The sequence below is a fragment of the Vipera berus genome, assembly GCF_964194415.1.
Source record: "Vipera berus genome assembly, chromosome: 8".
NCBI lineage: Eukaryota > Metazoa > Chordata > Lepidosauria > Squamata > Viperidae > Vipera > Vipera berus.
In genome coordinates, this window is record NC_138211.1 from 10,533,289 (window position 1) to 10,560,934 (window position 27,646).

A 27,646-nucleotide genomic window follows, 5' to 3' on the forward strand; every position below is an offset into this window, starting at 1 on the left:
GCTGCAGTAATAACTCACTAACTCATGGACAGGGACTGACTGCAACATTTAGCAGAATCCCCATTTATATCAGGAAGCTTAGCTCTTTTACACTGCACTCCATAAGCATTCAGAGAAATGCACTTTGGGATGGATTTATGGTTAGTGCTGAAATCTATAATGTACTCAGTTGCTTTGGGATCATTTTCTACTTTTCCTTAATCTCTAGTAAAAGAATCTCTCTCTCTCTCTCTCTCTCCCTCCCTCTCTCTCTCTCTCCTCTCTCTCTCTCTCTCTCTCTCTCTCTCTCTCTCTCTCTCTCTCTCTCCTCCCTCCCTCCCTCCCTCCCTCCCTCTCTCTCTCTCTCTCTCTCTCTCTCTCTCTCTTTCTCACTCTCTCTTAACAAAAGAAAAATGTTTCCATCAGGAATCTTTGGCTTAAATCTGTTGGTTGCTAAAGAATTGTGTGGAACATTCTTTTTCTCAGATTCTAAAAAAAAGGCAAAGAAATTCATTCAGTTTGGAAGATGCTGAGTTAGATCAAAAAGATTTCTTTTTTTTTCTTTTAGCCTTGCAGAACCTTAGAGGAAATACCTCTCAGTGTTGCTTAAACCTTGAATTGGAGTGGGGTATATGGAACTGAAAATCAAAGCAATGAAAATAAGTTAAACCTCTTGAGTGGCCGCTCAAAGATCTAAGTTCCACACTAGTGTAAGAGACTCGCTTTTTGATGGGGCTTAACTCATGTGTTTGCATCCCCTCCCAGTAAAGTTCTCTTCCTTCCCTCTACCTGTCTTTCCAAAAAAGTAAAGTGTTGACATGGATAGGTTGATAGGATCAGGACAGGACTGGAAGAAAAAGCTGCATCCAGCACTCAGCAAAATGAGCAGAAAATATTCTACGCTAGTTGAGTCATACTCAAAGTGAGACCATAAGAGATCCAGACCAGGAAGTGCAAGTCCAGTCATAGAATGTGTCTTCTCTTTTTTAAAAGAAAAAAATTCAGAGGAACATGGGTGAGTTCCTTTCATTTAAGAAACTCCATTGAAAGACGATGTGATCATGGGGATGAACACGTTTTTTTGAGATTTGTGGATTAACTATAAATTCCATCAATCCTAGGAGATTATAACAGTGATCCAGAATAAAACAATTTAGACTATGAGGAGAGTTCAAGGTGGACTTTACCTTCCAGTTTTTCCTGTGTAAACTAAGCAGGACACTCATGAATACTCCTATCTGCTCTTTTACAAAACATTCACTTTACATCTAGCAATATCTAGTCAATATTTATTGATTAGAGTAGTTTGAGTGAATAGCAGAATAAATAATCAGAAAGAAAAGATTGAATTGAATTGATAAAGCTAAAATAACACCACAACAACGATTATTATGATGGAATACAGCCAGCCTTCCATACAACAGGATTTTAAAAATGGAAATGAAGATTTCAATAACTTTCTTTTGAAATTAAACTTCATCAGTTGTTACTGAGAGTGAATTGGATCAAATAATAACTGCTTCTTCCTACTGAAATTTAAATAATGGCTTTCTCAAAACTCATTGATTTTAATATCTAAGTGTAGTGAACATGTATGCATGCAAACAAATGTTGTGTCTATGTAACAAATAGGAACAAATTGCTATCCAAATTAATCTTAGCACTGAAGCTGATAATAATTTTAACCATGTTGATTTTTAGAAAATTTTATTGAATACATATTAACTGTAATTGTTTTTAATTTATTGTCTATTGCTTTTTAATTCTTCCCTGCTTTGGGATTTTTTTTAACCCTGAACATTGGGTTTAAAAGTATTTTAAATATATACCATTAGGAATGCCTCTCAATTGTCTTAAATCTGTAAGTTATTGAGCTTCTATCATACTTTTAAATGTATTCGGAGTATAGCTATCTGCGCTAACACTGGGATTTTTTGATCTCTCATCATGACAGGTTTGAGGGATTATTGTCCTTACAAATTAAAAAGCTTGGGGAAAATCTTACTGCAGAGGTAATTTTCTGGCTTTAAAGAAGAGCTGTCAAATCTGGAGCTGAAGGGGAAAAATGCTATGTGAAGGTGGGATGAACCAAGTCAAGGCCATAGGACTTTATATGTACAATGTTGCCCAGTAATAGGAAGAAAATCATTGACAATATGCCAGTGGTCCTATTCTGCAGACCAAAAGCCTTCCAGAAAGACTTGATATGTAGAAGAGAACAGGCTGGGGGTGGAGTCAAAAGAGGAATCAGTCTAGAGTCCTTACAATGTCACAAACAATCCAACTCCATCCCTCCTTTGAATTCAGTTAACTCTCCTCTAGCTCCAGTTTAGTGCTGACCATTAGGTGACTAGATTCTTGTGCATAGGCATGAGTAATAAATCATCTTAACAGGAACTTACTGCGTTGTCCTGATTCTTTGCACCTGACATAATGATACCCAACCCTTTTTTCTTCTCCTAAGTAAGAGTAACCTGAACTAACAGAGGCCTCTTTCCAACCTCCAAATCCCATCAAAGTTGTACCTCTGAAACATGATAGAAAACCATAAAATACCACCAGCAGCATTTCCCACTAATGTTCAGTAGAACCCCCCCCCCAAAAAAAATCTGTAATTAGGTTTACGTTGCCTTATTTTATTTTATTTTTTAAAAATCCCTAATAAAACCTAAACAGAAAAGCAGTCCTTAAAAGCAGTCCCCAAGCAATCTGTTGATGTTTTAAACTACAACCTCTTCTATTTCACCACTTGGCAGAGGAAATATTCACTTGAAACCTTCATAGCCTTTAGCAATTGAACCTGAGTCTTAGCTAGATAAATTCCAGTTGGGCAAAAGAACCAACCAATCTACTGTTGTGCAGTCCATAGCTGTCTTTCAGTTAGACGGGAGGCTACATCAATTTGATTAATAAATCACAAATTAAATGCAATTTTCTTTGCTTTGCTTCGGTGATGATGACATACTAGCAACATGCATGTAGAAATAACTCAAGTGGTCTGAGTTTATACCACAAGAATAAAGAATTTATACCAAAGTACTGGCAGACCGATGGCAGTTTCTAGCTTTTGAACAGAGTTTCAGACTTAATGCCCTGCTAAATTATGTGTTTCTCTGCTGTTAGTGATGGACTGGAAAGTCCCTTGTAGTCAATATAAGCTTCCAAGGTCTCTCATGGGGGAAAGGCAAGCAGTGCCCAACAGTCAGCTTGTAGCACAGTTGGTTGGGTCTATAATTGAGGTCGACTTTCCTGGCCAAGGTCATTCTGGGAAAAAAAAGTTGAATGGCTGAGTTTATAGCGTGTTGGGAATTTTATCATCCATAAAAAGAACTTCACAAATGCCATTCTAGCCCTCTTGTTTTACCTTCAGAAATAAGTTTGGAGAGCCTTGCTATCTGGTAAGCTGACTTCTGGGTTCCTCCTGTAGAAATTCTTTCTGCTCATATGCTTTCCCCATTCTAAGGGTGTTTTTCCTCTTGCTTGTTTGGCCAAAGCTGGATTAAACCTGCTGCGAAGATCTATAAAGCAGTCCAAGTTTCTTTCTCTCTGCAAAAGATACCATAGAAGACATTTGTAATATTTTTGATTCTAATTTATTTTTCTTCTACCTGTAGGGTTTAAGCTTCTGCAAAAAGACCGCCATGCATGAAGTCGCAATATCAATTATTACTTGACTTTGCATAGATCCTAACCAGCAGCTATAGCCTAACATGTTATCAATTATATTGTTGTTGTTGTTTATAGACAACCAACTCCCTAAAGGCCTTTGATGGTTTACAGATACTTATAATTCAGAATACTAAGCTCAATCTATAGCATCTATTGCTCATTTACCTAACCCAGAGGAGCTCTTCAGATTTATTTATGAGTTTTGTATATTGCTTTTCATTGGGGGGGAAAAACACATGATACTGTTTTCAGTATAAACTAACAAAAGCAGTAGAGCCAATGATGATAACATTGCATCGTTTTTTGATTGAGTAACTTCATAGATTGGAGAGGCTGTGGATGCAATACAACTTGGCATCAACAAAGCATTTTACCAAAATACCCATGACTGCAAGATCATTCAGTCCAGGCTGAATGGCACATTTATTCAGTGGATTCACAGTGGGCTTGAAAACCATGCTCAAGACTAGCATCAGTGGTTATTCAACAAACTGGAATGTGATATCGAGTTGGCACATCAGATTCCATCCTGGTGCTCAATGTTCTTCATCATTCTTATTCGTGATTTAGAAAAAAAGGTGGAGGGATTCTTAATAAACTTCGCACACAATGTAAAAGTGGGTGGAATAAGTAAAAGATATAAACAAAATTCAAAATGATCTCGATTTATTAGGCAACTGAGTTAAACATAGCAAAATGAACAGTTTTATGGGTATATAACCGAGAACATCTGATTTAGTAATAATGTACGTCCAAAGGATTTTCCAACTGTAGCCGATCACAAATCAACGTATGATGCGGCTGAGAACAATGTGATTTTAGGCTTCATTATAGATGTATATAGATGCGTTCCCACAGAGAGGGCCTCCTCAGGGTGCCACTGATCAGAGAATGTCGATTGGTGGCCCCCAGGGGGAGATCCTTCTCTGTGGGTGCCCCGGAGCTATGGAATCAGTTACCGGTTGAGCTCCGGACAGCGCCTGATCTTCGCTCCTTTCGCCGCGATCTAAAAACATACTTGTTCGAACAAGCCGGCCTGGCCTGATGGGGGATTGGTGGGATTTTTTACTGTTGTTTTATTGGGGTTTTAATATTGTATTGACTGTTTTTTAGTGGGCATGTATTTAATCCTTTTTTAATTTTTGTAATTCTGTATTTTTATTCTTGCCCTGTTCACCGCCCTGAGTCCTTCGGGAGAAGGGCGGTATAGAAATATTAGTAAATAAATAAATAAATAAGTATAGTTTCCAAATAAAATAAAACCCTAGTAAGAATACACCTGGAATACTGCAACCAATTTTGGTCACCATACTACAAAAAAGATGTTGAGACCTTGGAAAAAGCTCAGAGAAGAGCAACTAAGATGGTCAAAGGCCTGGAGACTAAAACATATGAAGAATGGCTGCAGGATTGGGGTTTGGCTAGTCTAAAGAAAAGAAGAAGCATGATAGCAGTGTTCCAGTATTTGAGGGGCTACCACAAAGAAGAGTGGGTCACGTTATTCTCCAAAGCACCAGGGGGCAGGACAAGAAACGATGGTTGGAAACTGATCAAAGAGAGAAGCAACTTGGAATTAAGGAGAAACTTCCTAACAGTGAGGACAATTAACCAATGGAACAGCTTACCTTCAGAGATCATGGATGCTCCATCACTGGAGGCTTTTAAGAGGAGATTGGACAATTACTTGTCTGAAGTGGTATAGGTTCTCCTGCTTCAGCAGGGAGCCAGACTAGAAGACCTCCGAGGTCCCTTCGAGCGCTATTCTCTTCTGTTCAAATCAAAAGGAAATAATATATTTGCAATGGTCAGATAGCAACTAGGCTATTGTGTTCAGCTCTGGACACTGTATTTTAAAAATAGTTCGGAAAAACTGGATTAGGTGTAAAGAAGGGCAGTTTGGTTGATCAATGGGAATTATATCACTCAGGGAGAAGCTGAGGGATCTGGGTATGATTAATCTTGAGAAAAGATTAATGAAAAGCGATTTGATAGAACTTTCAAAAATCTGAAGAACTTGGCACAAGAAGAGCAAAACCTATTCTTTGTCATCCCATAGTATGAGATAAGGTATAGGTGTCCCCATGGGATTTTCCCTGCTAGTCATGACCGACTTTAAGGGGCAGTGCTTATCATTCCTTAATTCAAAGAGCCAGGATTGTCCAGAAACGTTTCCATGGTCATGTGGCCATTGTGCCTTATTACAGAGTGTATGGGGAAACACAGAACGCTGTTACCTTACCACATGCTTATATGCAGTACCTATTAATCTACTTGCATTTATGTGCTTTTCAACTGCTAGGTTGGCAGGAGCTGGGGAAAAGTGACAGGAGCTCACTCAGTCTCGTGACACACGGGTCTCAACCTGCCTTTTGACCTGTAGACCTTTAATGGTCTAAGACTCAGTGTCCTAACAATTCAGCCACTGCATCCCTATGAGATAAATACTCATTTTAAATCACAGGAATACAGATTCCAATATGCTGGGGTGGGGTGGGGTGGGAAATCCCAAGCTAAGAATAATTCAGGGGTGGAAGTAATTATTAAAGGGATGGTGAGATCTTCACCAATGGATTTTTGTGAGGATAACAGCCTAACAATTTGAGGGGAGGCTGGTATGCTTCCTTTTTCAGGCAGAGCAAACTTTGGCAAATGGCCTACTGTTTCCCTCATTTTGAAATACAGAGAATGCCCATCCCTGCCTATTGCTCTTTTAGAAAAGTGAATGAGAAGTACTGATTAGTCTTTTAAAATCCTGCTTTCTCCCTCTGTATTTCATGCCACTCACTCCTCTTCTCCCTCTCTCTCTCTCTCTCTTGGCAGTTCCCTCCTGGCTGACTTGCAGGCAGTGCTGAATGTGCTAAATTAGGCCATTAGAGGAATTCATTTCTCTTTATTAGCCTGTGTCAAATCCTTTTTATTAGGGGCTGAAAACGACCTCTCTCCTGCAGTAAAATGTCAGGCCAGTTCAGCTCTTTTATTTGTTCTGCCCTGACGAGGATCAAACTTTCCAGGAATTAGTGTAGAGAGATTTATTTCTTCCAAATTTTGAATGGCTTCAGGGAGGGGGGGAAAGGGGGGGGCAGGGCCAGAAGGAGAAAAAAAAAAGAACCAGGGTGGGGAGTAGGTGGGTCAGTAGTGAGCTCTGCTCCACTATAGGTTTTAACTGGTTTGATTTTTTTTTAAAGAACTTATTAATCTCAACTTTGCATTAAGGGGCAGGAATAACGTAATAGCATGTAGGAATGACCTTCGTAGATGGGTGTGGGGAGTATGTGGTGCTGCCTAGGGAACGGTTGGATAAGAGAGGCCATAGCCTGCAGCTATGCAATGGGTGGAGAAAGAGACACAAGGGGACACCCTCCCAGTCTGTAAAAGTGACAGTGGGAAGTTTGTACCTTCGGACTTGCAAGATTCTGTCAATTTGCCTTACAATAAAGTAGAATTAGTTCATCTAGTCTTGTTTCCTGTTTGGTCTAACCAAGAAGACTGATGCATAATATGTCTGAAAGAAATAGTTTCCCAGCTTTTAAAACTTGAATCAGAAGTGATGTGGTTTCTAGCAGATATAACTGTTTTGTCTTTTTAAAAAAAAAAACAACCACCACCCTGTTTTGTCTTTTTAAAGAAAGCAAATCTATTGCGGTCCTTTTATCTCTATTGATTGAGGGAGAGGCAGTATTTCAGTGGTACACCACAAATTTGGTTGTGAAAGATCCACATTATGTTCAGCTTTAGCTAGAAAAAGGTATGGACTGAATCTAAGGCAAGTAACTGCCATTCAAAATCAGCAAAACTGGACTTAGATGGGCCAATATTCTTAACTTAGCATAAACAGGCTTTTTGCCTTAAAGGAGAACCATCGTTCAGTGGAGAAGTTTCTTGTCTACATGCAGACAACTCACCATGACCAACTTGCCGTGATACAATTCAATGCTGTATTAATCACTTCATTCAGTTACTTTTATGACTGGTGATCATGCTTTTGTCAAAATTATTACAATTCTTGTATTTCTGAATTGACTTTTATTTTATTATTATGGGCCGTAGTTCTCTTAAAATTAACTTTTGTATTTGTTGAATTGTCCTGTGGTGAGTTGTCCCATAGCAAGTTGGCCATTGTGAGTTGGTGGCAGTGAGTTGTCCCACTCTGATGAGGAAGGGCTACTTTCAATTCCTCATATCTCCATATAGTCGGAATAACTTCATGGATGAAATTCTGGAGAACTGCTACTGATCAGTTATTGATTGGCAAACTCAGATTATGGCAACTTCCTAACTGTTTCTAATAGGAGGGCTATTGTGGTTGAAGCTAATGCCTGAGATGTAACTCAAGAAGTATTGTTTTGCTGTGTCTTGAAATAGTTAGGAAGATCAAGTTGAGCCATTCTCTCTCAACTTACGTAGCTACCTAACTTATATAGGTACATAACTATTTACCCACTTACTACCATATAGAGTGGTGAAAAGACTTCAGTCAAAGAGTGTATGTCATTGTCATCATCACCATCATCATTTCTCTGATTCAAACTCATAAGACTTTACAGTCTTAATTTTGTCTGCTTTCAGTCTTTCTCTTAAAATAAAGGCTATACAGCAACCTCGGACTGCACTTTTTTCAATTATCTTTAGGGTAGTTGAGGGCCCCGTTGAAAGGACAATAATATGATGATGGTGCTCAAAGGGACTCGGCTGCAATATTTAAGCCATGATAATGGTTCTCTGGAATATCTCTCAAAATAGGCACTGGGACTTAGAGAGCTTTTGCTGAACAATACTTGGATTGAGAATAAATCAATTGCTGGTCATACATTGGCAAGCTAGTTTTTGAGTCTTGCTCAGTGATGCTTATTTGGGGAGTCCTTGAATGAATCATTATCTGTCAGTGTTATCTACTTCACAGAGTAGAGGGTAGAATGTATTATGAAGCTCCTATGGAAGTTCCTCACACTCTCCTCTTAATTATTCATTTTGATATAAGAGAGCAACCCATGTATAAATACATTTTATTGGAGGGAAGGAGGGAGGGAGGGAGGGAGAGAGAGAGAGAGAGAGAGAGAGAGAGAGAGAGAGAGAGAGAGAGAGAGAGAAGAGAGAGAGAGATTGAACTACTTTCTTTATTCACTTGATATATACCTGTCTATTAAATGGTTGCTCCTTGGTTAGTATTTGGACAGGAAATACCCAAGAACTCTCAAGGCTGTAGCTTAACTGAGAAGTTGAAAACTATTCTGCAAAAAGACAATGACAAGTAGCCAAGAAGATTGCTTGGAACTGACCATGAAGCAACCAAGAGATGAGCTTGACTCAAGAGATTTTACACTATCTTAAGCTGGTTACATAGCACAGGGTTGAACTCAACACCAGTACACCTCAATTATTGGTTTTTTCTTATGGAGCAAAAGAAGTAAAGCACAGGGATGCTCTGAAGAGTTCATTGCTGGAGGTTTCAGATAACTTTTGATGGGTTGAATGGTGGTGACTTAAAGGAAAAATGGTGTCTTCTTAAATAGGGCAGACAATATTTGTCCTTCCAGATTTTGTTACACTGCAACTCAGGTTGCACATAGCAGGCAAAGCTTATGGGAGTCCAACCCAGTCATTGCTGGATGGCTGAACATTGTCAACCAGCCCCGGGAGCAACTTCCATTCACTCAAAATCCAGTTCTGAGCACTTGCATATTCACTTGACATAGAGGCTGAACTACAAGTATGAATTACTTGAAAGTTAATATTACTTCCAAATAATCTTATCCTCTTAAAAAATGGATGGATATCAAGTAGACTGTGATGGGGTTGAGATCTCTAGAGTGAAAAAAGTTCTCCATTGGGAAAGCCCAACTCCCCTTTTTACAAAATGCTTCCCTACTGTTTTTTCCCTATCGCTTAAACTATTTCAAGTTGTCTCAGTGAATGAAATAAGCTCTTAGGCAGAGGAAATCAATAAAAACATTCCTGTACGATATTATTTTCTTTATACTCTTGACTTTTTCCCAAGATGAATGGATGCTTCCATTCATACTGGCTAAACAAATATGCCAGATTGAAATGTTGTCCTTGTCTCTTTTATAGCCACAAACGGCATTAATTCTTGGAAAGAGAAAACTGAGGGTGCTCCCAAATTCTGAGTCAATTTATCACATTTCTTCCACAGCTGGCTGCAGTGTTTGGAATCCTTCAACACCCTATAAGGTTTCACTTGATATCAGCCATGAAAATAGCCAATATTTTGCCAGTACTTCCATAATGCACTCTTGATCCTCTAAAAAATATGGACTGCAGCGGTAAAGAATAAAATGTAGAATATCCTCTAAAATGGGTGGGGGGTGGGGGTGTTTGTTGAGGACAGGCGATATCCAGATGCTATGTAGTGGTATGGTTTCTCCTGTGAATATTTTGTGGTGAGAACTCAGAGGGTAAATAGGTGGTAACATATATTTGGTAAGCCTTGAGAAGGGAGCATCTTAAAACAGCACAGACTGAATGCATTTTATAAAACCTGGGTTTTTCACATTTAATCTGATGACAATTGCCTATTGACAACTCAGAGATCTGTGGGAATTCCAACGGTTCTTTTAACCTGAAGATAGTCCTCGATATACAGCCATAATGGAACCTGCTCATTACAGTCGTAAGTCATAACAGTCATAAAATGGGTTGATCATGTCCCCAGCCTGATTTTACAAGCCTTTTCTGTAATCATTAAGCCAACGCAAGAGTCATAAAGTGGCTGCCGCTGCTATTAAGCAAACCAATGATTCACTACAGGTGCTGTCTTGCTGAAAACTGGAAGTTAGTCCTCATTTGCAGCAAATCATCATAAAACCTGGTCATGTGACCACAAGACGTGGAAATTGCCATAATGTGGCCCTGTTGCCCAAAGCCTGAAGTTTGGTCACATGTCCCCAGAGGTCTGGCCATTGGAACTTTGAATCCGGGTCATAAGTCCCCTTTGGGGGATTGCTCATGACTTCAAATGGTTGCTAGATGATCAGTCATAATTCAAGGACTACCTTTCTCTAGGCTGAGAAGTGCTGTTGAATAGAAGAAAAGTCTCCAAAGGATTTTCTTCCTTAGGAGCCTGCTTGCCTGTCTTTCTGTCTGTCTGTCTGTCCTGTCTGTTGGTCTGTCTGTCTGTCTGTCTATCAGCTAGCTAGCTAGCTAGCTATCATCTATCCATCATCTATCTATTTATCTATCATTTATCTACCTACCTGCCTATCTATCATCTATCATCTATATCTATCATCTATTCATGTATCTATCATCTCTCTATCATCTATCCATCATCATGTATTTATCATCTATTTATCTATCATCTATCAATCATGTATCAGCTATGATCTATCATCTATCTGTCATCTATCAATCATCTATAATCTATTTACGTACCTATCATCTCTATCAATCATCTATAAATCTACCATCTATCTATCATCTATCATCTATTTACGTATCTATCATCTCTATCATCTATCAATCATCTATCATCTATTTATTTATTGTCTGTTTATCTATCATCTATCAATCATGTATCATCTATGAGCTATCTATGATCTATCTATCATCCATCTAGCTAGGTAGCTAGGTAGCTATCATCTATCTGTTATCTATCTATCTTAATTTTTACCCTAACCATATCAACTATGTGACTCTGGGCAGTTTATCTAGGATTGGGCTGGTCTAGCAGGGTTGTTGTTGTTGTTTTTTTTGTTTTTTTTTTGCTTCTGTCTTGGGCCAGTCCTGTGTAAGTTTGCTTCTCAGAGTTTTCACCATGCCAGGTGAGGTGAGTTCAAAGCTGCGATTCACTCTCTTCTCCCATCACTTTGTGCTTCTAATTTCCTTCATAACATTGAAAAGGAATTGGTGCTGTGTGCAAAGGTTTGGGGGAAAGGGGGGAGGGCCTGCACGTCGCTGAACTCCAACCACCTGGCATTACTGCTCGGATTATTAGTTCCTAGTAATTTAGTGCCCTTGCGCAGGGTCGATTTGTGCCTTTCATTTCTAATTGATCTAGTGGCTGTTTAAATGGCAGCAGGCATCTGTTGAGAGTGGGAAGGTTCATAAGGCGAAATAATTCATAACACCGTCTGGAATTTGCCTTTCATATCCCTCAGCTAAGCCTCGGCAGGGCTGCCTAAATTATGACCAGGGAAACTTCCCTCCACCTCCCCCCACCTCCGTATTCCGCTTATGGCTGGAAGAATCTTGCATTAAACTGGGATCAGTCTAGATTAGACTGTAATATGGTGCAGCATTAGTGGCTGCAAATGAAGACTTATATCAGAGTTTAACCCATTCGCCTGCTCTTCTCTTTGTTTTGATCCTGGAAAACGTGGCTAGCCCATTGGTGCCTCTGATTTGTGGCTATGTATAGTAGAATTTTCAACTTGCCAGACTCTCGGGATAACTTCAAGATGAAGCATTCAGAACAACATGCTTGAAAGAAAGGAAAACATACTTTGATTAAATAAAGAGTGAGACTTTTAGCCCTTAGCAAAATGGACATCCTTTTTTTTCTTTTTTTTTCCAATACCTCACATGTGCAAAGGGTAAGGAGAAAAAAAAATTCTCTCTCTCTTTCTCTCACACACACATGCACACACACAACGCACACACACATACGACGCACACAGCAACCCATGCCCCATTGAGTCATCATTTCAGAGATATTTCCTTACCTAAATGGAGAAACAGAATGATCAAGGGTGGTCAAAAAAAAGCAGTGAATGCAGGAGGGACTTCCGACTTCCTGGTGGCTTCCCCACTGAGTTTTCTTGTGGACATTCCCTTTCTCCATTCCTAATTCATGGGGTGCTGCCTGGTGGGGGAAGGAGTGAAGGATTGTGAGTATGGCTAGGAAATTGTCACCCAGAGTCTCTTTGGGATAATGAGATGGGTGGCATACAAATTTAATAAATAAAATGAAGATGATGTGATGCAGCAGCACAGCAGCAGCCTAAAGCACGGAAGCAGATACAACTTTCCCAAATATTATTGTCTTGGGAGTTCTGGGTCCCAGATTTTGGACACGTTCTGTACATTAGCCCATTTAAGGTACCTTCTTGCAAAAATTGTCAGTCTATGATGCGCTGCTTCGCCCAGATAAAGGTCATGACAAGAAGATTGTTAGAAGTCTATATAGTTTATTAAAAGAAAAATGGATCTTGATATTACATCTGGCCCATGTTCCCTATTTCAGCAGCCTTGCTGGCAAATTATTGGGTGATGAGGTGTTTCACACCCCTCTCCTTTCCTTCTTCCCCCCTCCTTATTTTCCATGGGTCTGATAAGACTTAGTAGCTGAGCAATCATATTAAGTTTACTATTCTTACCTGAATCCCATTCATTTGCTTGCTCTGAAATCCTGCGCTAGCCAACTTTTAACACTGTGAATAATCAGTTTGTAAAGCAAGAGTGGGCATGTTGTCCATGACTGGACTGCTGGAGGTTGATGAGTTTGACTTGCGTGGAGACTACAAAAAAGAAAAAAAGAAAAGCAGAATACAGGTTGTACAAACACACTCTCCAGGTGTATATCTCCTATAAGTAGCTGTCTGTTGAAAAACTCATGAAAGTAGAACAAAAGCTGTCTTACAGCAGATTTGGTTATTTGTCCTTTGTTTTGGCTACTCTGGCTGGTTTTCCAAGCTGTCAAGCAATGAAGGACTTTCCAGTCACCAGTTTGCTAGGTTTAAACTTAAGACCTTTGTATGCAAGACTGCCCTTTGTTCTTCTGCTGTGTGTTCCTGGGGGTTTTCCTTCTTTGAAAGAAACTTACCACTCTAACCCAGCCCCCTTCCTGGGGTTTTCTTTCTTTCTTTCTTTCTTTCTTTCTTTCTTTCTTTCTTTCTTTCTTTCTTTCTTTCTTTCTTTCTTTCTTTCCTTCCTTCCTTCCTTCCTTCCTTCCTTCCTTCCTTTCTTTCTTTCTTTCTTTCTTTCTTTTTTCCCTCTCTTTCCTTTCTTCTTTCTGTCTTTTATTTCTTTCTCTCTCTCTATTCTTCTTCCTTCCTTCTTTCTTTCTTTCTTTCTCTCTCTCTTTCTTTCTTTTAAATTTCTTTTAATGGGACTTTCTCAGTTATCTCATTGGGCAATGGTAGAAGGTTTAAATATTTTTTTTCTAGTTATACATCTCTAATTCTGCAGTCTCTCTTGCTTTTCTTGATTCCTGATCTGAAAGGGGGGGGAAGCTCTATGGGGAGATTTCTCTCCTGATATTTTCTGAAGCTTAGGAAGCTGGGAAGCCCCCAACAAATTGTGAGATGAAAGGGTAGATGCTTGAACATACCTCTTTTTTTTCCTCCCCTTCTTCCTTTTATTTATTTATTTATAAATATTTAATAACAACAACAGCATATCTACAGAGGTCATGATTCAATGATACACAATTCTAATATAGTGCATTATGCACACAAATAAAAATATAATTTTAAGTAGAATATCAGCATATAAATATATTCTATCTATCTAGCTATCTAGCTATCTATCTATCTATCTACATGTCATATATATGAACATACCTCTCAGGCACCTCCTAACTAAAGCAAGCTGAAGAACATGAGATTCTTCATCTCCTTTGAAAAAGAATCGAAGGGGAGCAGCAGCATTCATGAATATAGAAGAGCATGAAGCTGCGTATACATTGAGAGATAGAAATGGCCTCGTTGATGCATTTGTCTCTGAAATGTCGTTCTGTTTCTTTTTCCCTTTAGGCATCCTCTTTTTCCCCTCCTGACGCTGCTATTTGAGAAATGCGAGCAAGCGACACAGGGCTCAGAATGCATCACCTCTGCCAGCTTTGATGTTGACATTGAGAACTTCGTACACCAGCAAGAACAGGAGCACAAACCATTCTTCAGCGATGATCCTGAGCTGGACAATTTGGTAATTCTTCCACTTCAACTGTTTTAACTCATACATATATATATATGCAATCAGCCCAGGTTCGAATCTCAGAAGGGTATAGCTGACTGAGGACGACTAAGGAGTCAGAAATGCATCTCAGTTTCCCTTTAATTCTTTGTTAGTAATTTACACAAATATATGAATTGTCCGGTGTGACTACTGCCTGTTTGATAGCCTTCAAGATAGGCTGAAAACAGGAAATAAAGATTTGCCCCATGTTTGGGGCCTAGCAAGGTAATCTAAATAGTTAACATTTGAAACATATATATATATATATATATATATATATATATATATATATATATATATATATATATATATATATATATATATATATATATATATATATATATATATATATATATATATATATATATATATATATATATATATATATATATATATATATATATATATATATATATATATATATATATTCCTTGAACTTCAGAGTTAATGCCTGCATTGCATCCATCTCACTGCACCTTGGCCTTCATGTTGAAAGCCTCTGACCTAATGGCAAGGGAAGCAAGGTTCTGCTTCTTCAACAGATAAGGCCAAGCTATATTTAACAGCATGGATTCCACTGGCCAAATTGCACCCTCTTGCCACTGATCTCTGCCACGGTGATATCCCTGCTCCTTCAAGGACATCTATCTCGCCATGCCCTCACCAGAGGTCTTGGTTCAGAACCATAGAAATGCCACATGATTTCCCCTAATAATGTCATTCCCTGCCTCTTAATAAGGGATACCATGAGCGACGATCCATTGTAAGGATCACTGATGATCCACTCGAGCAGTTTGTGTTCAAACAACTCAGATATGGTGGGAAGCCACGGACCAAGGCGTTGGGAAATGTGTGGCCATCCAGATTGGAGGGCTGCTGTTATCATTGGAGAGGCTGATTGGTAGAGGACCACAACTTATCTCTCACGTCAAGCTGGTGGGTGTGAACAAATGAAATAGATGGGAGCTTGCTGATGATAATTGTCAGGCATAAAAGATCAGACCCTCTTATCAGGTCCACAACTAAATGTTCAATTAAGCTGATTTATTGCTAAGTGCCTGTGCACAGGAATCTCCTCAACTAATGGCCAGCACCTGGTCAGTACTAGATAAGGATCAACAGCATTCTTGGATTTAGTTCACTTGTGGCTACATAAGGATTCTAGGCTGATCCCTTTTTTCATTCCGCCCCCAGATTCTGACAATGTTAGAATAACAATGAAACACAGAACAGGGCTTTTCAAACTTTTCACGCATGGTACCACTTTTAGGATAGATAGGGCAACATCTGAGTACCGCCAGTCACCTAGCAAGGTGTCAAAAACTCGATGACCAAAAAAAAGGGGAAAAAAGTGATGAAGTACAGGTAGTCCTCGACTCAAAACATTTCGCTTAGTGACTGTTCGAAGTTACAATGGCACTGAAAAAAATGCCCCCCAAGTGACAACCGAGCAAGACACCTGCCTGCCCGCCCGGCGGTGCTCTTCCTCCTGTCCGAGGTTTTCATTGTTGTGAGCATTTCTGTTGATGATTGGCAGCGTGGGTGGAGTGGGGGGGTGTTTGGTTTTTATTCCCCCCATCTGCTGGGTGGTTGCAGCAGGTTTTGGTCACTTCATATGACCCTGGGACACTGACCATCATAAATATGAATCAGTTGCCAAGCATCTGAATGTAAATCACAAGACCCTGGAGATGCTGCAACATTCCAGCTGATTGGCGCTTCTTCTGGGCTCAGAAGCGCCAAGATCAGCGCTGAGCTCCAGCTGCAGCCCTGACAGCCCCGAAGAAGTGCTGATCTTGGTGCTTCCGCTGAGCCCTGACAGCCCTGCAGCTCCAACCATCTCTCGCTCAGGCTTGTGCGGTGCTGCCACCAGTTCAGCTCATTCCCCTCCCCCGCTACCACTTTTCTAGGATGGTTGCGTACCACCTGCCAGGTGGTATCCGTACCACTGGTTGAAAAGCCCTGACATAGAAGAAAATGTCAACACAGCATTAATATGGGGGTGTGTGGAGGGAGGCTGTGAGCCCAGTTTCAGTTTGCCAAACGTGATTCTAATTATTCTAAGATATATCATTCAATGGAGGTAACATTTCCCAGTTTCGTGCAGAGATCTGGAGCAACTCTATGCCAGACACTTGACCCAAATTTAAAAAGACAGCTGATTACACCGATTCTTAAATAGTGTGTCCTTGGCAGCTACCTGAAAGTGACAACTGCTGACACTGAGATTTTTGATTTGGTCACTTTGACATCCACTTAGGCTGTGCAAACACTGTCTCTCCTTTTGGAGTCTTCTTTCAATATTTGGCTGAAATCAACATGTTGCAGCTTCAGCTCCTGTTGACAAAGCTGTTTCTCTCCTGGAAAACTATATTTATACCTACAACACCTGTATAGCAGGAAAAAAAATCTTGATCTTTCTTGCCAGTTGAAATTGCAAGAATGAATGAATGAATGAATGAATGAATGAATGAATGAATGAATGAATTGTGGACAAAGGCGAGTTAAGGGTTATGTATTTATTTGTTAAAAAACTTGAAAGCAGCAGTAGTTGTAATTTTCCTTTTTGTTTGTTTGTTTTCATGGAGAGTGGATTTTTAAGGTACATGAATAGGAACATTTCTTCTAGAGGAGTTAGCTGGAAAAGATTTGAAGGAGATCACAATGGGTTAAGTGCCCAATTTCTTCCTTGGTTTCAAGAGGGGTTTTGTTTTTTTTGTTTTTGCAATTTGTTCCAACTCCCTTCTGCTATTTTTGTACAGATTATGTTAAAGTTCACTGTTCTTATGTTAGTATCCTGTGTCATTTATCCAAGGGATTCAGTGTCAAAAGTTAAAGCTGTGCCAATGAATTCAAAAGTGCTATAAGATGCTGCCGTTCTCCTATAAGGCTGGCTGGCAGAGTCCTTCTCTTTTCATTAGTTGACTTCACTTGATGTACTTCTTTTACTGGAACATAATTAAATGCAATAAAGATGAGGATGTCCTTGGCTCCAGACTGTACTTGTGGCTGAAACACTTCATAACCAGAAGACTTATTATATCCTTCTAATACAGCCCTTAAGAATCCCCAGTTCCTTTCAGATGAGCCTTTTTAGCAATTGCACCCAGATTTCTAAGATCATACAGGATTTCCAATCCCAGATTCTATAGTCAGAAAATTTAGCAGCATATAGATAAACCTTGTGCCAGACTGACCATCACTGGCTCTGCATCAATAAATAATTGAAGGTCATTGCCACCAATGTATTACATTTTTCTTTCAAATTCATTAACAGAAGTGGCCTTTGGCGACAAAGTGGCATTTTGCTTGAAGCAAAAATGGTCCCATCTGGACTAACAATCAAATACTAGTCTGAGTTCCTCGCTGCTGTCTTTATTTTCCATGGAGAACGTCCCATTGTCCACCAAGGAGAATGGGAAAATCTGGAAATTCCCCAGATTTTCCAGAGAACTATAACCAGTCAGCGTACACACTACACATAGAACATAGAATAATAGAGTTGGAAGGGATGGTGGGGATCTTCTGGTCCAATCCTCTGCTTGAGCAGAAGACCCTATACCATTTCAGACAAATGTCTTTTTGAAAGCCTCCGCTGATGGAGCACCCACAACTTTTAAAGGCAAGCTATTCCATTGGTTGATTGCTCTCGCCGTTTGGAAATTTCTCCTTCATTCTAGGTTACTTCTCTCGTGGATTAGTTTCCATTCATTGTTTCTCATCTTGCCTTCAGGTGCTTTGGAAAATAGTTTTAAACCCCCCCCCCTCATTTTTGTAGGAGCCGCTCAAAGATTGGAACTTTGCTATCATGTCACCCCTAGTCCTTCTTTTCATTAAACTAAAGGCAAAGGTTCCCCCGCACATGCGTGCTAGTCGTTTCCAACTCTAGGGGCCGGTGCTCATCTCCGTTTCAAAGCCGAAGAGCCAGCGCTTGTCCAAGGACGTCTCCGTGGTCATGTGGCCGGCATGACTAGACGCCAAAGGCGCACGGAGCGCTGTTACCTTCCCACCGTAGTGGTCCCTATTTTTCTATTTTTTACATGCTTTCGAACTGCTAGGTTGGCAGAAGCTGGAATGAGTAACAGGCGCTCACTCTGTTACGCGGCACTCGGGATTCGACCCGCCAAACTGCTGACCTTCTGATCGACAAGCTCAGCGTCCTAACCCACTGAGCCACCGCGTCCCTTTCATTAAACTAGACATACTCAATTCCTGTAGCTATAGCAGCACTCTTAATACCACTAAACTCTGCTTCTGTCACTACTAATATTAATATATTAACTGTTATTGTTGTCTCTCCTATTGCTTTCCTAGATTTTTTTAAAGCTCACAGGCGATAGCACTTGGAAGTCTTGCCAACCATGATGCTTCAAATGAATCCACCCTCCCCATGATCCTTATCTCCCAAAGTTTATTTGTTGTATGTACATGGTTTTAATGCCACTAATCCTATGTAAATTGTCCACCATAGCTGACAGCAAAGAGGAGAGGAAAAGGCCAGGAACATTAACCATCATTAGAATAAGAATCATGTATTCCTCACAGGCGAGATGCACATAATTAGAAATTAGAAAAAGGTCAGATCTCGCCATTATCAACTCAATCAGCTGCTGAGTGCCACACAGTCAATTAATTCAGCATCTGTATTTTTTACAACCCCGCACACGTATTCCATCGGACTGTAACTCATTATCCGGACAGATATACGGCTCAGCGAAGCAGGGACATAAAATGAGAGACCCCGAGCAAATGAGCTGAGATAATTGAGAGATTTATTATATATATAATATACACACACACACACACACACACACAGAGAGAGAGAGAGAGAGAGAGAGAGAGAGAGAGAGAGAGAGAGAGAGAAACATGAAGAGAGACGTATATACATGGGCACACACAACTTTCCTTGCCCTTGAATGCTAACTTTCAGGAAGATGTTTGTTGAGCAGGTTCAATGTTGCTGGAGAACTTCTACTATCATGGTTCTTTCTTTCTTTCTTGAAATCTTGTGGATCTTTCCAAGAGCTGAGAGTGGCCCTTGGGACTTCTATTCCTGTCCTCTTTCATCCTCACAAAAATCCTTGCTGGATAGGAGATGCAGAAGGATGGTGTCTCTGCTAGATTCATAACCAGGATTTCACGGCTGAGAAGGCACTTTCCATCTTGACATTCATTTCACTGTACTTGTTGTTGTTAGCTGCGAAGTTGTGTCCGACCCATCGCGACCCTATGGACAACGTTCCTCCAGGCCTTCCTGTCCTCTACCATCTTCTGGAATCCATTTAAGCTCACGCCTACTGTACTAGACTAGCCCTATTCTGTGACTATTGATGTATGTTGGGAAGAATGGGTTGGTTGTCTTCTCACGTCTTCCTTCATTTCCAGCTTCCCCTGTTGAAGACTGCATTTGGATAATTGGGGTAATAGTTCTTCCTGTACAGGTGTTCCTCAACTTATGAACCACAGCTAGGACTGTAATTTCCTTTTCTAAGCATGGGAATTGTTCAGTGAGTCAGATTCAATTTTATGGCCTTTTATGACACAGTTGTTAAACAAATCACTGCAGTTGTCAAGTGTATCATACGGACATTAGGCAAATGCAGTTTCCCTCACTGACTCTACTGAGTACCCTTCACTTCCCCCACAGAAAGAAAGAAAGAAAGAAAGAAAGAAAGAAAGAAAGAAAGAAAGAAAGAAAGAAAGAAAGAAAGAAGGAAGGAAGGAAGGAAGGAAGGAAGGAAGGAAGGAAGGAAGGAAGGAAGGAAGGAAGGAAGGAAGGAAGGAAGGAAGGAGAAATTCAGAATGTGACCTGACTGAGAGCAATTGAGTTTGCTTCTGCTGAAGTTTTAATAACAAGCATCCTTTAGTAGATGGGGCAGTTGTAGGAATTTTCCCCTTGTTTGCACACAAAGTGCCTTAGTTTCAAATAATATAAAAATTATTCTCTCCTTTCTCTATCTAATTTCCCTTTCCGCCTTTTTTTTTTGCAATTCAGCTAGGAAAGCTTTCACATTTCCGCAAGGGCAAGAAATGTTTCTGTTATTTCGCACTGGGATAGAGGAACCCATCCATGTTCATTTCTCTTAGCTGCTTAATTTTGTGAGAAGGTCAAGTTTGGTTTGTCAAATGGGAGAAAAGCTCCTTTTAAAATCTTGCTCTAAATTTATATTTTAGCAATAGCACTTCGACTTATACACTGCCACAGTGTTTTACAGCACTTTACGAATGAGTCACAAGGCTGAAGCTTTATTTGCATATTTCCCCCCCCCCCCAACAATCTGGGTCCTTATTTTACTGATCTCGGAAGGATGAAAGGCTGAGTCAACCTCAACCCCATCAGGATCGAACTCCTGGCTGTGGCAGAGTTAGCCTGCAATACTGCATTCTAACCACTGCGCCACCACAGCTCTGCCAGGTTTTAATACAAAATGTGCCTTTCGCGCGCAATTTTGTTTAGCAAGAGGTGTAGTTCAGTACAAGTTAATATACATCCTCATTGACAAACTGCATTGCTCAGCAGAGCTGTGATGGTCAACTGATGACGTTTCCATTTCTCTACTGATCTAAAAATGTGAACTTATTTCAAACTGTTCCTTCCATTATCATAGAACAGGGGTGTCAAACTGCTGGCCCGCAGGCCGGACGCATCACGACAAAACCGTGCCCACCCCATTGCCAGCAATGGGGAAAAAGCTCCAATATGTCGCGCGACGTCACGTGACGTTGCAAGTTTGACACTCCTGTCATAGAACAAAAATCAATATTTTGTGCTCTTGGACAGCACCTTCCTTACTAATTGTGCTGCTACTTCTTCTTAGCGGAATCCAAAGCAAACTCCAGGTGGATAAGTACGGTGGGCCACCACCCCTTGAACAGCCTGTGACTAATAAGCTGGTAAAAGGGACCATTAAAATTAGCAAGTTGAAAAAACTGGTTTGAAATTTAAAGACCATTTCTTACAATATTTTTAAAAAGCTGATTTACTACTCTGGGGTGAATCGCTGAGATTTTATACCTGATTCAGGATTTGGAGCTGGGGCTATAAAACGGAAGGCCTCCTCCGTTCCACGCATGGCATGTTTTATGTGTAAATTTTTTAACATTTATGGGGTACATTTTTATGAAGGCCAAGTCCTCTCTCAGGGGAGAGCTTACGAGGCAGATTTTTCATTCCCCAGGCTTGTTAAACAGAGAAGTCAGCTGAGAATAATCAAGGATGCTCTTAAGAATTCTCATGGCTGGATTCCAAAATGCTCCGAGAATGAAAAGCTGAGTTTTCCCAGGGGAATATTTGGGAGCTGTGCCTCTCTTAGTGGCGCCAGCAGCACCCATTATCAGACATACAACAGTACAGGTGGTCCTCCACTTACAACAGTTCGCTTAGTGACTGTTCAAAGTTACAACGGCAGTGAAAAAAGGGACCGATGACCGTTTTTCACACTTACAGTCATTGCAGCATCCCCATGACCCCATGATCAAAATTCAGATGCTTGGCAACTGGCTCATATTTATGACGGTCGCAGCGTCCCCAGGGTCCTGTGATCCCCTTTTGCGACCTTCTGACAAGCAAAGTCAATGGGGAAGCCAGATTCACTTAACAACCATGTGACTAACTTAACAACTGCAGTGATTCACTGAACAAATGGGGCGAGTCGTAAAACGGGGTAAAACTCACTTAACAAATTTCTTACTTAGCTGCATAAATTTTGGGATCAGTTGTCGTCGTAAGTTGAGAACTACCTGTAGTCCAGTTCTGACAGTGTGTCAGCCCTCCCGGGTAAGGCAGTCAAGAGACACCAGTAGGTGAACTCAATCTACTTTATTGTAGATTTTAATTTACAGAATCTTCCAAGTTTGAAAGTACAGGCTTTTAACTGCCTGATGTATTAGGGGACGTCCATCCTAAACGTCTATGGAGATTCTCAAACATCAAGGTTATAGTTGTCTGAAAGGTGTTTTTTCCAAATGGTCTTACTTTCTTGTCTTTTTTTATTATGGAAAACATTTTGTTTCTCCTCCAAGCAGCTGTAGCCAGAACTGAAGAAGCTTCTTGAATGATAAACGAAACATTTTCAAGGGGGGAAAAAGCAATAAAAACCAAGAAACTCCAGTTGCCTTTTGGAAAAGCATCTTTGTCAGGTCCTTCCTAAGGTTCTTCCCCTGAGTGTTAAAGCACCGAGGGCTCCTGCCTCTCTTCTTTATTTTTTTCTTAGGCAACATCTCTTCCCCTCATCCCCCAAAGTCACCAGCGCATACCATGATCCATGGCTTATCTGCCTTTTAGAAATCCGGGATCCACAGGAAGCTCGTTAGTTTTTGCAATTTCACTCACAGCTGCATCTCTATTCTCAGTGATCTTCCATTTTTCTTACAGAGATAGTAGACCAGCTCCACAAGTCCCACTAGCCATGGAAAAAAAATGTTCTCCCACTCCTATTAAAGGGGATGATTCTTCTAAGATAGTACTTAAGATATCATTGTGTACTTGTGTTTTTGAATATTTCGGGAATCTATGCCATCATTGTCCATGTTTAAAATTTGCGGGTTATTAAAAAAATAATTACTTTGTGTTGGTTGGACACTTTTGAGTGTTTAGGAAGAAGCTGAAATTTTCAGCTAATTGTCAAACAGCAATTGTAGTACCATGAAGTGGTTATGTGTTATGATGGCTTCTTTTTGGAGAAAAATTATTTCATCTCTTCATTCTATATGGGGGACTGGTCAGTTTTTGACCAGGCTCACGTTCTGTTGAACCGTATATTGATTGTTTGGAAAGAAACAAGAAAACAGCAGCTAAGAATGTTTTTGCTTTTTTATGAGTGCAACAATCTGGTGCTATAAAGTTGGGACCTATTTTCCATCAATTACACAGTATGTAACTATGTCTATATCTGAGCAACTATTTGATCACTAGAGCAATGAGCAGAATAGATACCCATAACCCTCAACTTACAATTATCCATTTAGGGACCGTTCAAAACGGAAATGTCCCTGAAAAAAGTGACTGGTTGTCACAATTACAACCGTTGCAACATCCCTATAATCACATGATCAAAATTTAGGACCTTGGCAACTGGCATGTGTGCAGTGTCTCGGAGTTACATGATTGCCATTTGCGGCCTTCCCAATCAGCTTATGACAAGCAAAGTCAATGGGGAAAGCCAGATTCACTTAATAACCGTGTGAGTCACTTGATAACTGCATCTCCACAACCATGGAAAAAGGTCATAAAATTGGTCACAGTGCACTTAACAATCACTGTGCTTAGCCATGGAAATTCTCGTCCCCGATTGTGGTTACAGGTTGAGGACTACCAGTATTATAAGTTATATTTTTCATTTAATCATAATCAAAATAGTAAAGTTGGAAGGTACCTTGGAGATCATCTAGTCCAACCCCCTGCTCAGGCAGGAAACCCTATACCATTTCAGACAAATGGCTGGCCAGTCTCTTCTTAAAAACTTCCAGTGTTGGAGCATTCACCGCTTCTGGATGCAGGTTGTTCCACTGGTTAATTGTTCTAACTGTCAGGAAGTTTCTCCTTAGTTCTGGGTTGCTTCTCTCCTTGACTAGTTTCCATCCGTTGCTTCTTGTCCTGCTTTCAGGTGCTTTGGAGAATAGCTTGACTCCCTCTTCTTTGGGGCAACCCCTGAGATATTGGAACACTGCTATCATGTCACCCCTTACTTTCACCCCTTACTTTCCCATTACTTATTATTAAATAAAGGGATTTACACATCGATCGTTTAACTAGATAACATGGTGTGTGTGTGTGTGTGTGTGTGTGTGTGTGTGTGTGTGTGTGTGCCTGTGCACAAATGCATCTGTGCTTGTGAGGGTTTTTTTGGATCAGAAATATAAGAGAAATGTTTTTCTTTTCTTTTCAAACATAAAAATAAAAATGGGAAAACGAGAAAGTGCCTGCATCTTTAAATGATTAAATACATAATTAATTAAGGAACATAGCAGAACTGATTGCCGTCGTTTGAAGGCTTTATCTTCCACCGATGCCTTCCTTGTTTTCTATAAGTAAAATGACCCGGCTCTTGCTTTTAATTGTCTGCAGATGGTGAAAGCTATTCAGGTCCTCCGAATTCATCTCTTGGAGCTGGAGAAAGTGAATGAATTGTGCAAAGACTTTTGTAACCGTTACATCACCTGCCTCAAAACTAAGATGCACAGCGACAACCTTCTCAGGAATGACCTTGGGGGACCTTACTCCCCGAATCAGTCCTCCATTAACCTACACACACAGGTAATTGCTGAAAAATACACTTCACGCGCCCCCTTGTAAACAGCTAGATGTTCTTGAGGCAGAGTCATATTTCTCACAAGGTACTCTTAATCTGAAAATACCTCCTATCTTGAATTCTGAAGGCAGCTCAAAAAAACAAAACAAAAAATAACCAGCAGCCCTAGATTGGCAGAAGGTGACCAAACACAGAGAGCCCTGATCTTCAGAGATATGATCGTCATTATTCTTGTATTTCACACTCTGCACCAAGTCCTGTCTTTTTCTCCCCTAGCATTTTGCCCTGCTTAGTTGCAGCCTCTGCTTTGTTTACGTTGTGCTTGTTTAGCTGACGCAGCAAAGCTACCAACCCACAAGGCAACAAAGGGATTGCTTTTCAACCTGCCGGTTGTAGAACTTAAGCTAGGGAGATGAGAAGGAGCAACTGGCCCCCAAATCACCCAGCTGGCTTATGTGCCGAAGGAAAGACTTGATCTTACAACCCTCGTCCAGTTCCTTAACCACTATAACATGCTGGCTCTCTATCAAAGTTTATCAAAACCTATGCAGAAGAAGAGAGCTGGGAAGGACCTTGAAGGCCTTCTTATCCAATCCCTTGCTCAAGCAGCAAAACCCTATCCTACTCCAAAAATCTTTTCCTTTACGAAATCCTTATAAAAGGTTTGTACAGAGCCCGTCGATAGAGCAGGGGTCCTCCACCTTGCTTTGCTGGCTGAGGAATTCTGGGAGTTGAAGTCCACAAGCCTTAAAGTTGCCAAGGTTGAGGACCACCTGCTATAGAGTATGTGACAAGTTAAATCCTAGCAAATGGGCTGGAAAATTGCTCTCTCTTGAAACTCCAAAGAACAGTGATTGGTCACAGACCAGGCCTTCTTACATGGTAACATCTGGGACTGGGGGGTGACTTTTGTGGGTTACAAGCTGAGGAAGAAGGTATAGTTGGAGCAAATGACTCAATAGCCTGCCATGTGTGTAAATCTTTCTGGTACAGTAGTTGTGGAAAGAAGAGCTGAAGCCCTGTTGCCTCTTCAGAAGAAATTCTGCCAAGTTCTCAAGCTCATTATTTGATTGGAAAACATCATCCAATCATCTTCCAGGAGAACTTTCCATGTATACATAGATAAAAGCCTCAAAATGCTAGATCTCCACACCACCTAGGGATGATTTTAAATATGTCCCATAAAAGTTACTAACTGAGCTCTTGGACAGCCTTGTTGCACAAAGTATTCCTCTACTTGATCATTCAAAAATGACTATTTGACATGTCATTTTAATCCCATGAAGTTCCCGGCATTATTTCTAAGGCTATGAATCCACAATTCGGGGTTGTTGTTTTTTACAAACTTGGCGATTAGGAAATGATGGTTCTTAATAGGGTATGAGGAATCGCGATGGCTCAGCAGTTAAAAACAGGGAGCTCGTCAACTGGAAAGCTGACAGCCCAGGTTGGAGACCTGAGCGCTGTGCAACGGATGAGCTCCCATTCATTGCTTCAGCTCCTGCCCACCTAGCAGTTCGAAAGCATGCAAGTGCGAGTAGATTAATAGGTACCACTTCGGTGGGAAGGTAACCGCATTCCGTGCGCCCTTGGTGTATAGCCATGTTTATTTATTTTATTTATTTTATTTTATTAGATTTATATACCGCCCTTTCCCGAAGGACTCAGGGCGGTTTACAGGGTATTTTAAAATCAAACCAATACAAAATACAAAAGTTAAAAAACAATTTAAAAAAAGATTAAATTATCCCTAAAATTGGGCACATGATCACAGAAAATGTCCTTGGACAACGCTGATTCCCTTGGCCAAGAAACGGGGATGAGCACTGTGCTCTAGAGTCGGACACAACTGGACAGGGAAACCTTTATCTTTACTAATAGAATAGATGTGTTTCTTTATTCCCTTTCAGAAGAAACATTCCACGTACCCAGCATTGGTTTAATTACACTAAAAATCTTTTCAAAAAAAGACTCACCACCAATATAACATTTTGAAAACCCAAGAAACTCCTAGGTCGTGTATTATAGTAGTTGTCAAGTAGTCAGCTCTGTTCTCAAGGCTAGTCTGGTGTCTTTGGTTGTCACCATTTGTCACCTTCTTCACCACTTCACAAAAATAGCTTTCTGTATCTGCTTCCTACTTACTCTGAGGATACTCTAATAAATCATGCCCAAGAATGTTGTCTTGCTCATAAATGTGTTGCTTACAAACATGGCTAGTGTGGCATGTAATTTGAGAAACAGCTCTTTTTTTTCATATCCTAGCTCGCAGGATTGAAATTGTTTAATTTGAAGGATCTGATAAAAAAATTGCACTTATCTATCCCTGTTTATATTCCTAAAGAGGAGATCTATTAGATATTAAATACTATCATTACTATAAAGAAAAAGAACACCTGTGCTCTTTTCTCTTAGAATTTAACTTCTCCCTGACTAGAATATGCAAAGGATGATTATTATTTGAGTGAAAATTGGTCAACCCCAGAATGAGTATAATGTGATTTGCACCTGGACACACTAAAGTCATTGTATATATTTGAGTAAAATCATAGCAATGCTATTGCAAGTGGTTTAGCAGTATCCTCTTTATTCACCCAGAAGTAAGTTCTACCAAGTTCAATAGGACTTGCTTCCAGGTAAGTGGATAAAAATAGAAAATTTATATTAGCAGACCTAATATTTCTTTAAATTTAAGGGTCCACATTAAAAAAAAACCTCTCTTTGAAACCCAGAAAAATATTTTCAATGCAGTTTATGATCCAAGTTGCATTAATTTCCTTTACAATATGTTTTGAGGTTGGGGTCAAAATCCTTCTCTCTTTCTGTGCGGTTTTTGG

General features: G+C 40.2%; 1 protein-coding gene across 1 annotated transcript in view; it reads left to right on the plus strand.

Moving 5' to 3' along the window:
* PKNOX2 (PBX/knotted 1 homeobox 2) overlaps window positions 1-27,646 on the plus strand; it is a 235,591-nt gene that overhangs the window by 163,393 nt on the left and 44,552 nt on the right. The window contains exons 7-8 of the mRNA XM_081333977.1: window positions 14,358-14,529; window positions 24,626-24,814. Of these exons, the coding sequence (XP_081190103.1) occupies window positions 14,358-14,529; window positions 24,626-24,814 (361 nt within the window). The remainder of the gene's footprint in view (window positions 1-14,357; window positions 14,530-24,625; window positions 24,815-27,646) is intronic.